Source organism: Mugil cephalus, chromosome 13, assembly GCF_022458985.1.
Source record: "Mugil cephalus isolate CIBA_MC_2020 chromosome 13, CIBA_Mcephalus_1.1, whole genome shotgun sequence".
Lineage (NCBI taxonomy): Eukaryota > Metazoa > Chordata > Actinopteri > Mugiliformes > Mugilidae > Mugil > Mugil cephalus.
In genome coordinates, this window is record NC_061782.1 from 10006608 (window position 1) to 10022085 (window position 15478).

General features: G+C 42.5%; 2 protein-coding genes across 2 annotated transcripts; one reads left to right on the top strand and one right to left on the bottom strand.

Moving 5' to 3' along the window:
* Positions 1-2724: 2724 nt before the first annotated feature.
* mrps6 (mitochondrial ribosomal protein S6) lies at positions 2725-3057 on the bottom strand. The gene has a single exon (XM_047603571.1). The coding sequence runs from the start codon at positions 3055-3057 to the stop codon at positions 2725-2727; it is 333 nt and encodes a 110-aa protein (XP_047459527.1).
* A 2945-nt stretch (positions 3058-6002) lies between these two features.
* On the top strand, positions 6003-12936 carry nolc1 (nucleolar and coiled-body phosphoprotein 1). Its single transcript, XM_047603589.1, has 14 exons — positions 6003-6173; positions 6489-6544; positions 6787-6941; positions 7028-7137; positions 7222-7339; positions 7871-7983; positions 8129-8249; positions 8615-8752; positions 8833-8922; positions 9026-9289; positions 9428-10876; positions 10961-11082; positions 11754-11837; positions 11924-12936. Exons 1-14 carry the CDS (start codon positions 6063-6065, stop codon positions 12080-12082), a joined length of 3090 nt encoding a protein of 1029 aa, XP_047459545.1. The 5' UTR covers positions 6003-6062; the 3' UTR covers positions 12083-12936.
* The last annotated feature ends 2542 nt before the right edge of the window (positions 12937-15478 follow it).

Genomic DNA, 15478 nt, shown 5'->3' on the forward strand with positions numbered 1-15478 from the left:
AATATTTGTTATGCAACAAATTATAATAAGTATAATATAAGTAAGTATAATATATAAGTGTGTGTGGTTTACTTCTACGTACTCCTTTTTTGAACAGATGGGCTGTGTCTCTGTTAATGTTTTTTTGTTTTTGTTAGTTTTATAATCATATTTTCTTTTGTATGTATAATGTTCATAAAGTTCGACATAAATTTAATTTATTCATATGCTTACGTGTTTAATTTATACATATATATTGTGAATATGCAGATATCTATACATTTATTTTTTATTTTTTTACTTTTTGTTTACTCGTGATTCCCCTTTCTATGTAAAGATGCTACTGGATCACCAATGCCAACAACTTTTGTAAATTTGTTCATAATGATAATTATGTACATATGTTGATTACACTGTTTTCCATTTTATTTTACTAGTATGTTAAAATAATATTTGTATAGTAATCCTTATTTTTTTATACTTATTTTTTCATTCTAATTTTAATCTAATCTTATTTTCTTTCACCTTTATTTTTACTTGTGGATTTTAAGAGTGGTTCTTTTATGTGCAACTGTGACCAAGTAATTTCCCTTGTGGCTCATTAAAGTATCTGTCTATCTATCCAAGTGCTATGCATAGTAATCTGTGAGTTTTTAAGTGATGATATCCGAAGTGGATTCGTTATGTATGGTATGCCGAGTGCTTGTGCATTGCTGCTGCAACAGTGAAATTCCCTACTCAAAAATTAAAAAGTATCTAAGTGCCATGAACATCCAGTGGTGCTAATATAACTCTAAATAAAATGTATAGTTATCTTAAAAGGCACTAAGAATAAATAGTGCTTTCTAAACACTGAAATAAAACAGTTAAATTGTCCATAAAAGCACAGATTACCTCTATGTTGAGATTAAACCTGACCCAGACAAAGCTGAATTACTCAACATACAACGTGAAGGCATTTATGCTGTGTAAGGTAAAGACAACTAACAAAGGTCACCAGTACTAAGAAAGTTCCCAATAAACGTAAGTTAACGTTGGATCTGTTAAAACCACGTAAAAAAAAAAGGTCATAAGTGCAAAACCTACGACCGGAATAAAGGAATAAAATAGGGAACTAAAATTTTCTCCTCACATGATTGAACATCACGTGGAACATAATGTCATAAATCTTAACAATGAAAAATCAAAGACATTTACAATAGAAAAAAGTAGTTTATTGTGACATATGACATTTAAATTTAGGCCAACCACTGTAGAAAAGGTCAAGAGAGGAAGAATCACAATCTTCTGGATACGAGCAGTGAAAGTCTGTAAAACAAAAGGGAAGAAACATGACACACGGTTAAGTACACTCAGTACAGTGTGTTCCCATTAACAGAAGTTGAAGGACGCAGAGTTGTTACATTTTTATCAAATTTATATAACTATTGTATTAAACAGTTATATCAATATTTGATTTTTTTTTTAAAATGCTGTACTTCACTAATAATTTTTTTCATAAAGACCAAAAGTATTTCTGCCAAAAATGTGTAGATTTGTATTGTATTCCAACAGACAGACATGTGTTTCAGGTTGGTATAAAACAGTCACACTTGATTTAAAAAAAGGGCGTGTGGGGAAGCAAGCATTTTAAAAGGGAAAGCTGAGATTGATTTTAAGAGTTAGTTTCACAGTTATTCAAAAAAAATGTTGGCTTTAAACATTTTGGGGGAAAAAAAACACTTTTGGACTAGATGATTACAGCTGATGTTGGTAATGAAAATTATGCAAAATTTTACGAGCCACAAATCTCGCTTGTGCACGCAAGTGAAACGTGGTATTTTACCATGACATTAGCAAACAGGATGTGATACTGAAAAATCTTCTGGTAAAAATACTGCAAGTCTTTCTCCAGATTTATACTTTTAATGTGCCTGTCACTGAATCACCAAGTCCATTCATTTTTTCAATTCAACAGATATTGCAGCCTATATTACTCTCCGTAATACACATTAACAGTTTTTCATCACAAAGAGACTATAACATTTTACCATTATTTACATTACTTCTACTACCTGTGGTCATAATCTTAAACCTAAAACACCTAAGCAGTTCAATAATTTCTTCCCAAAGCAGCCTTTGATTGAGACGAGCGTATCCATCCACACTGACAGGGAGATTTTTCAAGTTTTATTTTACCCATCAGTGATATTTAGCAGTACAACAGAAAAGTTGCAGTGTATTAAAGCTACAGTAAAGAACTTTTGTCCCCCCTTCTGGCCGTGAGAGCCATTACACAAACTGTTTACGCGTGTTGTATGATGTCTAGCTCCAACAATGGCAAGAAGCCACACCTGCCTTTGGGGTAATCCATCCTCTGAATTGAAAGTTTGATTTTAGCTGTGGCATCAGAAACAAGGTTTCTATTCCATTGCTCCTGACCAGCAACCCAAGTTACATTAGTAACTCTTCAAGTATTCTCTTCACGCACCTAATCGATGAAACTCTCCATGCATTTACAGTTTAATTAAGCATGATCTTAATTAAACTATTGGTCAAATACCTGGTGAACATAATTAGTTTTATGTCGTAGATTAAAATGCTGTATATTTTGGACTTAAATCATCAGTTTGATATTTGCCTTCAATTATAACAGGTGTGTCTTTGGTTGTCTATTTCACTAAAGAATCTTAGTAGTTTACAGCAGCACAACAGCACCGTGTGGTTTAATTTACTGATGACACCTGGTCCATTCCTTACATTGAGTCAGTGTTGGGGGCCACAGCATTTTCTATCGGGGACCTGGTCGTCCTTCTTCAGCACGGTGGGCCTCACCACGTCGATATCACGGTGAAGGTGATCCTGTAGCTCAATGAGGATATTGGGAGCCGAGTAGAAGTCAATCAAAAAGTAGGCCCCTCTGGTGTGCCTCTCGTTGTGTTTGGTCATCTTGTAGGGCAGCTGTCTCTCTCCAAGGTTCTCCAGGTTTCTCACAACGGCGCCCCGCTCCATTAAAGTCTCCACTGTCCGCCGCAGACAAGCCGCCATCTCCGGCCGCTGCATCGCCTTCAAGATGAGGGCCAGCTCGTACCGAGGCATAGCTCTGGTGAAGTGATCCCAAACACACGCTTTCAAGTTACCTATCAGTAGGTTGTCATTGCCACTGTGCTCAGTTCAAAGGCGGCCATGTTATTATACCACGAGGGACAGAGACGATGACGTAAAAATCAAGCGCCGGACTTGTCAACAATAACTTTGACTAAATGCGAAAAATAAAAGAACGACGAATACATCTGAGAAACCGAAGCAGTAAATAAATCTAATTTAATCACCGTAATATTTTATTTATTATTTAATTTTATACGTGATGCGTAAATCCGTATATATATACACGAGCTGCCGCATTCAGGCTTGTCAGACACGTCAGCGCAGCCGCCATCTTGAGCAGGGATTCTGACCAGCGGTCAGGTCGCAGTCAATGCATTTGACTGACAAAGATGTCATACTTTTATACTGTTTACGGATGTTTCCGTGAAAGAAACACCCATACCAAGCAACAAAAAACATTCTACAAGTGACAAGATTTTTTAAATATGCTGCCCCGCGCAAGAAATACAGTAAATGTATTATTATCAGCCTAAATCCTAACAAGGTGCGTGTGCGCCTCCAAGATTACTAGATTTTTATGCTACATTGAGGCTAATCTTTAGAATCAGAATCAGAAAAAAAAATATTTATCCCCTAAGGGCAATTAAGAGGGCGAAGAGAGGTACATAAAAATAAGAGGAAGAGAGCGGCGGTACGGTGGTAAACGCAAATTCATCCCAGCGAGAAGGCTCGGGTTCGAGTCAAGCTCGAACCTTGTTAGGATGTACCCTGATAATGATACATTTCTACTCCGGTTTAATTATTATGTTGACGTGTTTGATAAATACAAATCTGACGTGAACTGCTGCAAAAGTAAGTGCACTTCCGGGATTACTACATTATCATGCTACATTGAGGCTAATCGTGTACAACTTGTACTGCCACAACATTCCACTTCAGTATTTTTTGTACATCTTAACGAGTTTCGAGTCAAACCTTAATAATAACAATAATAAACTTTAATGATACATTTTACTCCGGTTTAATTATTATGTTGACGTGTTTGATAAGTACAAGAAAGAAATCTGACTTCCGGGATTACTACATTATCACGCTACATTGAGGCTAATCTTGTACAATTTATACTGCCACAATATTCAATATTTCAGGATTTATGGTATTTACTGTGATTCTGGTACGGGCGGCACAGCGGCATGGTGGTTAGCACCAATGCCACCCAGCGAGAGAGTCCGGGTTCGAGTCCAGGTCGAACCGACGGGTTTATCTCATATGCGGGTGGAGTTTGCATGTTCTCCCTGTGTCTGCGTGGGTTTCTCCCGGATACTCCGGTTTCCTCCCACACCTCAAAGACATGTTGTTAGGGAAAAGTAAAATAAAACTTTTTTTTTTTAATTATTTATTTACTTGACCACTTGACAGATGTGTTGCAAAAGTATGTGCACCTACAGGATTACTACATTTTTATGCTACATTGAGGCTAATCTTGTACACAACAGCCTCCCAGCCAGAAGGTCCGAGTTCGAGTCCAGCTCGGGCGGCATCCCCGAACCGTGTTAGGATGTACGCTGATAATAATACATTTTACTCTCGTTTAATTATTATGTTGATGTCTTTGATAAATACAAGAAAGAAATCTGACGCGAACTGCTGCAGAAGTAAGTGCACTTCCGGGATTACTACATTATCATGCTAGATTGAGGCTAATCTTGTACGCGCGCAAACACACACACACACACACACACACACACACACACACAGTATGTTCATCAATGTGAATATAAAAACGATTAATCAAATCAGTTAAATGTAAACGTTAGTGCTCTTTATTCAGAAAACCTTCATGTCACATCTACATTTCAGGGTCTGGTTATTATTGACACAGATTAAATGTTAAATATAAATATTTCAAAACATATCACCACAGTAACAGTGTATAGACGCGTGTACGCGTTTAGACGTGAATGTGTACACGCGTGTACATGCGAGATACATCAAATTAAACACGTTCATAACAGTTAAATAATATATAAATAATATATATATATTATTTAACTGTTTTATATATACATTATTGTTATTATTTAACTGTTATATATACTATTTAACTGTTATGAACGTGTTGAATTTGATGTATCTCTAAAGCTAACTAAAGCTAATATACATTAAAGCTAATATGCATTAAACTACCTTATCTTATTACAAGCTTATAAGCTTGATAAGAAAACAATGAATGTATGTATATACATCAGCTCACTTGTGGAATGTTTTTTGTTGCTTGGTATGAGTGTTTCTTTAACGGGAGCGTCGGTATGAGGCATAAAAGTCTGGCATCTTAGTCAGTCAGACGCATTGACTTGAGTCAATCCCTGCCCAAGATGGCGGCCGCGTTGACGTGTCTGACGAGACTGAATGCGGCATCTAGACAGATAGATAGATACATCTAGTGTATATATCTATGGGTTTAGGCATTACGTATAAAATAATCAAATTAAATAATAAGTAAAATATTACGGTGATTAAATTAGATTTATTTACTAGTTCGGTTTCTCAAAGTCATTCGTCGTTCTTTATTTTTCGCATATAATTATTTACAAGTTATTATTGACAAGTCCGGCGCATGATTTTTACGTCTTGTATATATGTCTATGCGTAAACCAATAAGTCCGGAAAATATGCTAGCTACAGAGGTCTCACTCTAACCCAATTTCCAGGAACCAAAATATTTTCTAAATCCAAAGCTATAACATTTATAAATGATCTTTTAATTATAATGCTCATTCTCATTATATTGCTTTGTAATAATACATTTGGGTATTAACTTTACAGTAAATTAAATGATGAGTTCAGTTCAGGGCGTCTGTGATATTTTTTTTTCCCAAAGTGGAGTGAACTATCTTATGCTGGGTGTATATTTTCACCTCGTTTTTTTGAGGCGCCTGCGCACTTGTCCACAAGATCCGGAAACCTCCTTCCCTCTCAGAGCGAGCGTGGTGAAGATGGCGGAGCAAAAGTCTGTTCCCAGTGATCTGTACAAATCCGTTTATTCGTTTTTGCTTGAAAACAAGTTCACCAAGGCTGCCCAGCAGTTCCTGAAACAGACGAAAGTCGTAAGTAGCCCGCGTTGTCACTCGTAGGTGTTGTTCGCTACCCGGTGCTTTGACGCGAAGTTAAGACCGACTGCATGAGGGTTAAATACCTATAGCAACGCTATGGAGAGCGTCCAGTGAGGTCAGCACGTGTGTCGCACACGTTGATAAGAGCTGCCACATATACTGGACCAATGAATGCTCTGAATTATGATTGAGAATCATTCAACTCTTGCCTGTAAACGTGGTCACAAGTAGCTATTAAATTGTGTTAATACTCTTTAAATGTGCTGAGAGAAAAATGGTGAAGTTATTTGTTCACGTGTGTCTCTACAGAATCCACAAGACCAAAATGAAGAGAGCCTCGTCAACATCTACAACTTCTGGATGAAGTGAGTTATTTCGATTTAATTTCTTTTAATTTTGTTTACCCCACTATGACTAAACATAAAAATAGCTTTTGTCCTAAATTTTGCCACTCTGTCATTTAATTGTTGCTCTATTCTACATTCAAAACCTGGACCTAAGTCTTCTTGTTGGTGAAAACGTTAGCATATTGTGAACATGGTTAAGCCTCTTGGGGTATATTTGTGTCAATGGGAATGTGTGAATGAAACTCACTTGACTCAAACAGATCTCCCGAAGCCAAGAAACGAAAAGCACCCGCTAAAGCTACAAATGGACCATCAGCCAAGAAAGCGAAAACTAGCAAGGAGAGCTCCAGCAGCGAAGATTCAAGCAGTGAGGATGAGGAGTCTGGTGCGAAACAAACAACTAAAGTTCCTGCAGGTAACACCGGCATAGATCACATAAAGTGTTTGTTGAATTTAGCCAGTAACAGACTGGATTACATTTGTCTATAATCTCCGTTCTAGCTGTCAAAACGCCACCTGCTAAAGCAGCGGCAGCTAAAGCTGAATCCAGCAGCAGTGAAGACTCCAGTGACTCTGAGGAGGAGAAGGCTCCTGCAAAGAGTCCTGCAAAGGTAGGACTCAAAGATGCCTGATGTTAATGTTCTCGCAAGGCTTGGCTTGTTGTGTTGATGTTAAAATGCAGTTTCTCTGTGTAGGCGCCTGTGAAACAACCTGTTGTTGCTGCTGCAGACAGCACTAGGAAAAAGGACAGCAGCTCTAGCAGTGAAGAATCTGACTCTGAGGATGAAAAGCCTGCCAAAGCTCCCGCACCGAGTGAGTTTACAGCCAGGACTCATTAACCTTTTATCATTTCCAGGGCGTATATTTAGGACGTACCCAGAGGAAATTGAATGCTGCTGATGAACATCTTGGAGCTCATGCATGGTTTTGGTTACTTCTGAAAGCCAAGGCTCTGAAGTTTCTATCACAAAAGTCAGAATCACTCTTAGTGGTAATGTTCTTGAGTAATCAAAGTTGGCGCACAGTTTACAAAAAAAAAAGAAAAAACAAGAAGTTGTTGTTGGATTCGACTGTTTTATTTTGTTTTGAAAAAATGTGTTGGTTGAATCCTACCGTGAATTACATCAGTGTAATCAGAAGAAAATGACGTATTTCGTGCAGCATTTACTCAAACACAACTAGTGTACAGAGTTCAGATTGGTTAAAAAAAACTGCTCTCCCGTATACGGCCCACTGAATGTTAAATGATTAATACTGTTATATTTTAACCGTACTAGTTAAAATAAAGCCCCTCCTGGAAATGTACCCATTGTCTAATTAATTATATTCATTGATGAATAATAGAAGCCACAGCAGCAAAAGCGGCTGTTCCTGCCAAAGGTGCAGCTCAGAAGAAGCAGGAGAGCAGCAGCAGTGAAGACAGCTCCTCGGATTCTGAAGATGAAAAACCAGCCAAGGTAAACCAGAGAATTACATAAAACTGACAGCCTTTTTTTCCCACAGTTTATTATAACGTAGAGCAAACTGATTTACGCGTCAGCTGTAATGGTAGCAGAAATACATACTGCTGGCATTGACAATTTGCTTCATGTGTCACACCAGGCCCCAGTCAAACCGGCTCCGGTGAAGAAAGCAGCAGCAGCACCAGCAGCTGCTGCTGAATCAAGTAGTGAAGACTCCTCATCTGAAGATGAAGCTCCTCCAAGCAAAAAAACCAAAGCTGGTGTGTTTTTGTTTTCTATTTACAAAAATTATTGAATGCCCTATTGCCTAGTAGTAAAAAAAAAAATGTGAGGCACATGGAACCTCAGAGAACAAGCATTGTCGTTTATTTTGGAGGACATCTGCTTTGCTCAGACTAATGGTAAAACCAATTTATTGGTTTGCTGTGGTCACAATGAAGGCAAAGCTGCATTTTAAATTGTCTTGTTTTGGTTGGATCCTTTAAGCTTTGCCCGTATAGAAGCCTCGTGTGTGACCTAGCTTAAGACAAAATAAGGCCTGATAACATCTGATTTAGTGGTCCACTTCAGACTGGAACAGTCTGTGGTTTAAAATATTGCTCATCCGCTACATTTGTCATGTCAGGACCATACAGCGCAGTCCCTCCTCCTGCTTCAATGCAGAAAGCTGCAGCCAAGCCAGCAGCCACCAAGGCAAAGGAAAGTGACTCTTCAGACAGCAGCGATGACAGCAGTGATGAGGATGAGAAGAAGAAAGTAGCAGGTAAGAGTTTGCCAAGGTTCTCAGTTTTGAAAACGTGGTGTTTTTTAATTTCAAGGCTAATAACGTTGTAATCCTCACAGCAAAACCTGCACCTGTAAAGGCGGCCCCTGCCAAACCTGCTGTGTCCAAACCTGCTGCAAAGAAGCAAGAATCCAGCTCAGACAGCTCTGGTAATTATCAGGGAGTTTGGTCAGCCCTTTTTTTTTTTTTTGCCTTCGTGAAGCGATGCTGGATGTGAGACAAATGTTCTTTTTCGTGCTCGTGTCATCCTAGATTCAAGCTCAGATGAAGAGGAGGCCAAGAAGCCTGCAGCTAAAGTCACACCTGCTAAAGCAGCTCCAGTTAAAGCCGCCCCAGCTAAGGCTGCACCTGCTAAAGCAGATGACTCGGATGAAGACTCGTCTAGTTCAGAGGAGGAAGAGGAGGCGAAGAAACCTGCAGCAAAAGTGACTCCGGCTAAGGCCACTCCAGCTAAATCGACACCTGCCAAGACTACCCCAGCTCAGAAAGCCAAGAAAGATGAATCCTCTAGCTCAGGTAGGAAATACCAGATTGTGATTTGTTTTAATTCAACTGTCCCTGTCTGTTTGACTGAGGCTAATACTCACCAAGAACGATCAGTTATGATTATTAACCCTGTCTCATGCTCTTGTCTGTGTTGGTCTTTCATCCCAGATTCAGACAGCAGCTCTGAAGACGAGGCTCCAGCGAAACCTTCCACTAAAGCTGCCGCCCCTCCGAAGCCTGCTGCTGCTTCTAAACCTCCGGCCAAGGCAGCAGAGAGCAGCTCTGACTCCGAGGACTCCTCTGAAGATGAGGACAAAGCAGCAAAAGCTAAGCCAGCAGCTAAAACGGCTACTCCAGCTTCAAAACCCGCTACCCCTGCTGCAAAGCCCCCAGCAGCGGCAGAGAGCAGCTCCGACTCTGACTCCTCGTCTGAAGACGAAGAGCCAGCCAAGAAAGCACCGGCTAAAGTTGCATCAAAGCCTGCAGCCAAACCTGCAGCCAAACCTGCAGCTAAGCCAGCCGCTGCAGAAGAGAGTAGCTCTGACTCTGATAGCTCATCTGATGAAGAGCCAGCTGAAGCCAAGAAAACGCCGGCTAAAGCTGCTACTCCAGCTTCAAAGCCTGCAGCTAAACCAGCCGCTGCAAAAGAGAGTAGCTCTGATTCCGACTCTTCGTCCGAAGACGAGGAGCCAGCAAAAGCAAAGAAGACACCGGTTAAAGCTGCCACTCCAGCTTCAAAGCCGGCTACTCCTGCAGCTAAACCTGCAGCTAAACCAGCCGCCGCAGAAGAGAGTAGTTCCGACTCAGACTCTTCATCTGAAGACGAGGAGCCAGCTAAAGCAAAGAAGACACCGGTTAAAGCTGCCACTCCAGCTTCAAAGCCGGCTACTCCTGCAGCTAAACCCGCCGCTGCAGAAGAGAGCAGCAGCTCCGAGTCCTCCTCCGAGGATGAGGAAGCACCAGCGAAAGCTAAGCCGGCAGCGACACCTAAACCCGCCACACCAGCTTCGAAGCCCGGTACTCCTGCAGCGAAGGCCAACGCAGCAGCAGAAAGCAGCTCTGACTCCGACAGCTCAGACTCTGAAGATGAGGCAGCCAAGCCTGCCGTGAAGAAGCCAACCCCGGCGGCAGCCAAGAAGCCTGCAACCGCTAGCGCCGCTAAGCCTCCCGCAGACTCCAGTGACGACAGCTCCAGCGACGAGGAGGAGGAACCCAAGAAGGCAGCGCCAGCATCAGCATCCAAGCCTGCAGCCAAAAAGGCGGCCGCAGCCCCGGCAAAGAAGGCTAAGGAGAGCAGCTCAGACTCCTCGGATAGCTCCGATTCAGAGGCAGAGGCTCCCCCCGCAAAGCCCGCACTCACCAACGGCAAGGCAGCTACTCCCAAGGCGGGTGCCGCAAAGCCAGCAGAGTCTTCATCATCCAGTGATAGCAGCTCCGAAGAGGAGGAAAAAGCCAGTAAAAGTACATCCAAACCTGCCACACCAGCTGCAACCCCTAAGACAACTTCAGCGGCTAAACCTAAAGAGAGCAGCAGCTCCTCCTCAGACAGTTCATCAGATGAGGAGGAAGCAGCGCCGCGCAGAGCAGCCACTGCACCCTCCACCCCCACAGCAAACAGTAAGTCTAAGACACACTCGTCACATCTAATTTCATGCAAATTGGGTTCAGAATTGTAACTGTTTAATCTCATTTTTGCCTCAGGTACTAATGGAAAGAGAAAAAGAGATGAAGAATCATCAGAAGAGGACGAGGAAGAAGTAAAGACGCCAAAAAACAAGAAAGAGGTTAAGACGCCGCAGACTTTCCCTAAAGCCAATAAGAAGGTGAGACTGGAACTATGTCACAGTGTGAGGAAAGTTACAGCTCCTGGATGGAGTCACTCAGCTTTTTCGAGCTATGCTTAAAATTTAACTCTGTGAATGCGGCCCTTATCCCAGTTTACATGCAACGGAGAACATCGAATAACAGACGAGAACATGTCCTCCTCCTCCACACTAGGTGGCGATAGGCGTCTAGTCAGTGGGTTAATACCATGTTAATACGGCCCCCTTTCCTTTGACCTATTACGTCATATAATAAAAAAAAAAAGTAATTCATACATCAGACCAGCATTTCTAACAACAACTAGAATGGTAATAGTTCAGCTTCTTTGTATCTCGTATGTAATGTGCGCGCTAGTTATGGTGCAGATAAGATGACGCTATCCCTCCGGAGGTTCTTTTCCTGGCTCTGTTTACCTTCTTCTTCTGCGACTGGCTTTCTTGGACGTTTTTGTTCCGGGGTCATACACCAGTTAAAATCTGATTAAGTGTACACATGTCAAAAAAATCAGTTTCCAGTTGCATTATCTGGGTGTCTTCATCGGATAAGGAGAACTCAGATTTTAGTCAGAGTAACGTGTTTATATGCACTTAAGTTAAAGTCGGATTAAGGCAACAATTCTTTCTTTTTTTTCCACAGATTAGAAATAACTTTGTGCCTTTTTGTCTTGCAGTCTTCCAACGTACCCTTCCGCAGAATAGAAGAGGAGAAGGTGGAAGTGGATCCCCGTCTCGCGGACAATTCTTTCGACGCCAAGGTACGTTCCATAACCGAGCAGCACCGTTCTCCTGGACCGCCTTCTGTCAACCCTAACAATTTACCGTCAAACTTTTTCATTTCCAGTACGGAGCCAACGGCGACTGGGGCCAGAAAGCCAACGACGTCCTCAAGTTCACAAAAGGCAAATCGTTCCGCCACGAAAAGACGAAGAAGAAGAGGGGAAGCTACCGCGGCGGAGCCATCTCTACCTCGGTCAACTCCATTAAGTTCGACAGCGACTGAGGACCTGTCCCGCTCCCTCCCACCCGAACTGCACGGTACCTGTGTGATCAGGGATGTCGGTTATCGGCCCCTCCAACCCTCCTGTAAATAACCCCCCACCGCCCAGCAGAGCGCATTAACAGAAGACCTGTCGAGCTGAGCTGGATCTTTCAATTTAACTCTCCTTTAGTCCGTTATCCAATCAGTTTGTCCAATTTCTCATCTAAAGTAACAGTTTAGTGGATCTGTGGCAGCAGGGAGGACGTGACTGTGACATCACACTGCTCTGGTCGACATCCATGTGACGTTATTGCTTATAGCCACTGGGTGGCTGCAGGCCAGCAGATGATGGTAGAAAGCCAGTGTGCCTGTTGGGCCTTTTTGCTCGTTTTGACCTAAATGGGGAACGTCCCGTCATTATTTTGTAATTTTTTCATTTAGCTATGGAGAACAGCCATCCACGTTCAGATTCTTTGTGTTTAACTAATGGAAACCTGAAGTTTATCCATTTTCTTTTTTTTGGCCACATGTAAAAGTGGAGAGGGTGTTTGTTTTGGGCTTTACTTTCTCTTTACATTTCAAGAAACCATCAAGTAGAACAGTTTTATACCATGTATTTATTATGTTTTATTCCATTTCAACCTTTAGGACCTTGAATCATTTTTCCATGTTGATTTCAATAAATTTTGCTTTGCAAAATCTTTTCTTCTGACATTAGGATGCCCTTTTCATCTCTTTGTTTGTCAGTGGTATTCAATTAGTTGTTCGCAGACATAACTCTGAGCCATAGTAGCTTCCATTTACTGTATGATTTCTCCTGTGTACCACTGTGATTTTTATTCTTGTAACTGTAATTAAAGACCTAACAGTTTGAATGTGGGTGGGATCAGTTTCTTGACTTCGATAACATGCGCAGAAACGAGAAGGTCTGCGTTTTAATAAGCGTCCATGAATACCAAGCTGCTGCACGCTGATAGGAAACCAGCTAATAGAACTGGAAAGGCATCCACTCCATTATGTATTCCATCCACTCTGAGCTGAATAGTATCGGGCTGAATAGCAGCGAGAGGAAGCAGACTTGACATGTACCCACACCCTCAGAAAATTGATTCGCCAAATCCACTAGGTGGCAGTGGAGGACCTCTGTAGTCTTCTCACTCTTTCAATTAGCATACTGCTGAGAACACTTCTTTTTTTAGTTTTCAGAGTTGAAATAGGTTCATTAAACAGTTTTCCGTTGCACTAACAGAGCTGAGGCTCATCAGGGGATAAGCCACTAAATTAGAGCTGAAAGTTTAACATTTTGACTCCTCGGCCCTTATGTCCAAGCTCAGATGACACAATCTGGATCCATTTTCACATTTTCTACAAGATCCCCAAAGTTCACTCATCACTTAGAGCTCCAGCCCCCCCTCCCTCAACCCTCCAGAGGACAAGCAGTTACAGAAAATGAATAAATTTGAACTTAAGTCATGGTACATCCAAAAGAAAAGTGTTTAAAGAAGCAACTGGGACCTGGATGACTGGTATCCTAGTATCGCCAAAACATTTCCTTAATATATGACTAACCATTCTCATCGGGGTCTTTATTAACCTGCAAACATATTTCACACGTATGTCCGTTCCCCCTAAAACCTGCGAGTCCAGGCCTCTCGCCATCTGCGCCGCTGACTCCTGGGTGCTTCTGAACCTTTTAGAGTACGCCGCTGATGACACATTTTAATCAGCGCCCGTCACTCACAGGCCCAGTGAAGCGTTATTTGGCAGTCGTCTTTTAGCGTCGGCAGCAAAAAAAAAAGAAAGAAAAAAAACGTGGAGGATCTTGGATGTGAAAGGAAAGATTGGCGGATTGTATCAGAAAATTGCTACGTTACAAGTTGAGCCGGGGGCTGAGCCTGAGCGGGCCTCGGTGAAAAGCCGGTTGCTTGCATTTAGGCCGCCGCAGCTTTGACTGGCAGATGCAGCCTCGGTTTAAACTTTTTATCCCCTCGACTCCGAGCGCTCGAGTAGGCGGGCGGTGTGGTTCGGAGGGCGAATAATGGGGATGCACCATAGAGCAGGCGAGCCCTCTCTTTTTACCCTCGAAGAACAGCACTGTCCGTGAAGTTCGTGCGTGTGCACACGGCAGGGGGGGGAAAACATTTCCATGATTGTGCATGAACTGATTACACATGAGGAGCTGTTGACTTAGGGAGGAGAAGGGGGGGGGGGGAGCTCTGCAGTCAGGGCAAATAAAGCCTTAACTGTTAACCATTGAGCGTTGCTTCAGTGCTCGCTGAGCAGATACAGCCGACAGAGCGTGATTGCTTGAGGTTCACATGGAAGAGCTGCTGAGAAGCTGGAAGGAAGGAAGGAAGGAAGGGAGGGGAGGGGGGGCAACTGTAGACCTGTTACTGGGCAGAACTGTTGAGAGATGCGTGCTTTAGCCGAGAGAGGAGTCTTAGAAAGCAGTGGAAACAACTGTTTTGCTCTGTTGCAAGAGGTTAATTGACTAATTGTTTTATTGATTTAGGGTTGCAGCTGGCAAATAACTTGGTCTGAATGAAACTTTCAGGGGAAAAGGAACAGCAGCACCGGCAACTGAAATGTGCACGTTTGATTGTTTTCTCTGTTTTATGATATCAATAACGTTTCTTTGGGATATTGGGTTCTAACTGAAATCGGAAATCATAATGGGCTGTAAAACCGCTGCCGGGATAAACATTAGATTAGATGGTTCCTTCTCCAGAATAAATCAATGAAAACACACAAGGCTGCACACGGTGCTGCTTTTCTTAGCTAATGAAGCTAAGAAGAGGATCTGATGAACGGAGCTGATGTTTTGGGTTTTGGGGGATGTGGGGACGGCCTTCCTGTTTAATTGGCGCGCTCAACGTTCAAGCGAGCCTGGATGCAACGATAAAAAGCATTTTGATTTGGATGCCAGACGTTCGCTCCGGAATGGACACGGGCGAGGAATACCGATGAGAGGCCCTTCAACCTCATCTCCTGGCGAGCAATCGCTCCCGAGCGCCACATCCGTCTGTCAGTCAGTAATATGTGCAGGGGGGGGGGAGAGCGAGCCGGCTCGTCTCGGGCCGACGCGGCGCAGCGCCGTGCGCGGAGCGGCTGCAGGACAATCTCATAATGGGAAGCAGAGGCCGAGGCCTGCCCATCCGTTCCATTTCAATTAGACAAAACTGCTGAGCACTCGTGCACGTGCACACGCTGCCATCATATTATTCCTCCTGGCGCACGCTCAAACCCAATACAGTCAGCCGTGCATTCCTTTATTTTTTTTGGCTAAATTACACTGCATTTCATTACATGTGACAAATGACGTCCTCGGAGCCTCATAGATTAGTCTCAGTAACCCACCGTTGTGCTTTTTTTTGGAGTGAGAATGAGAACACAGCGGGATAAAAATCTAAATCTAAA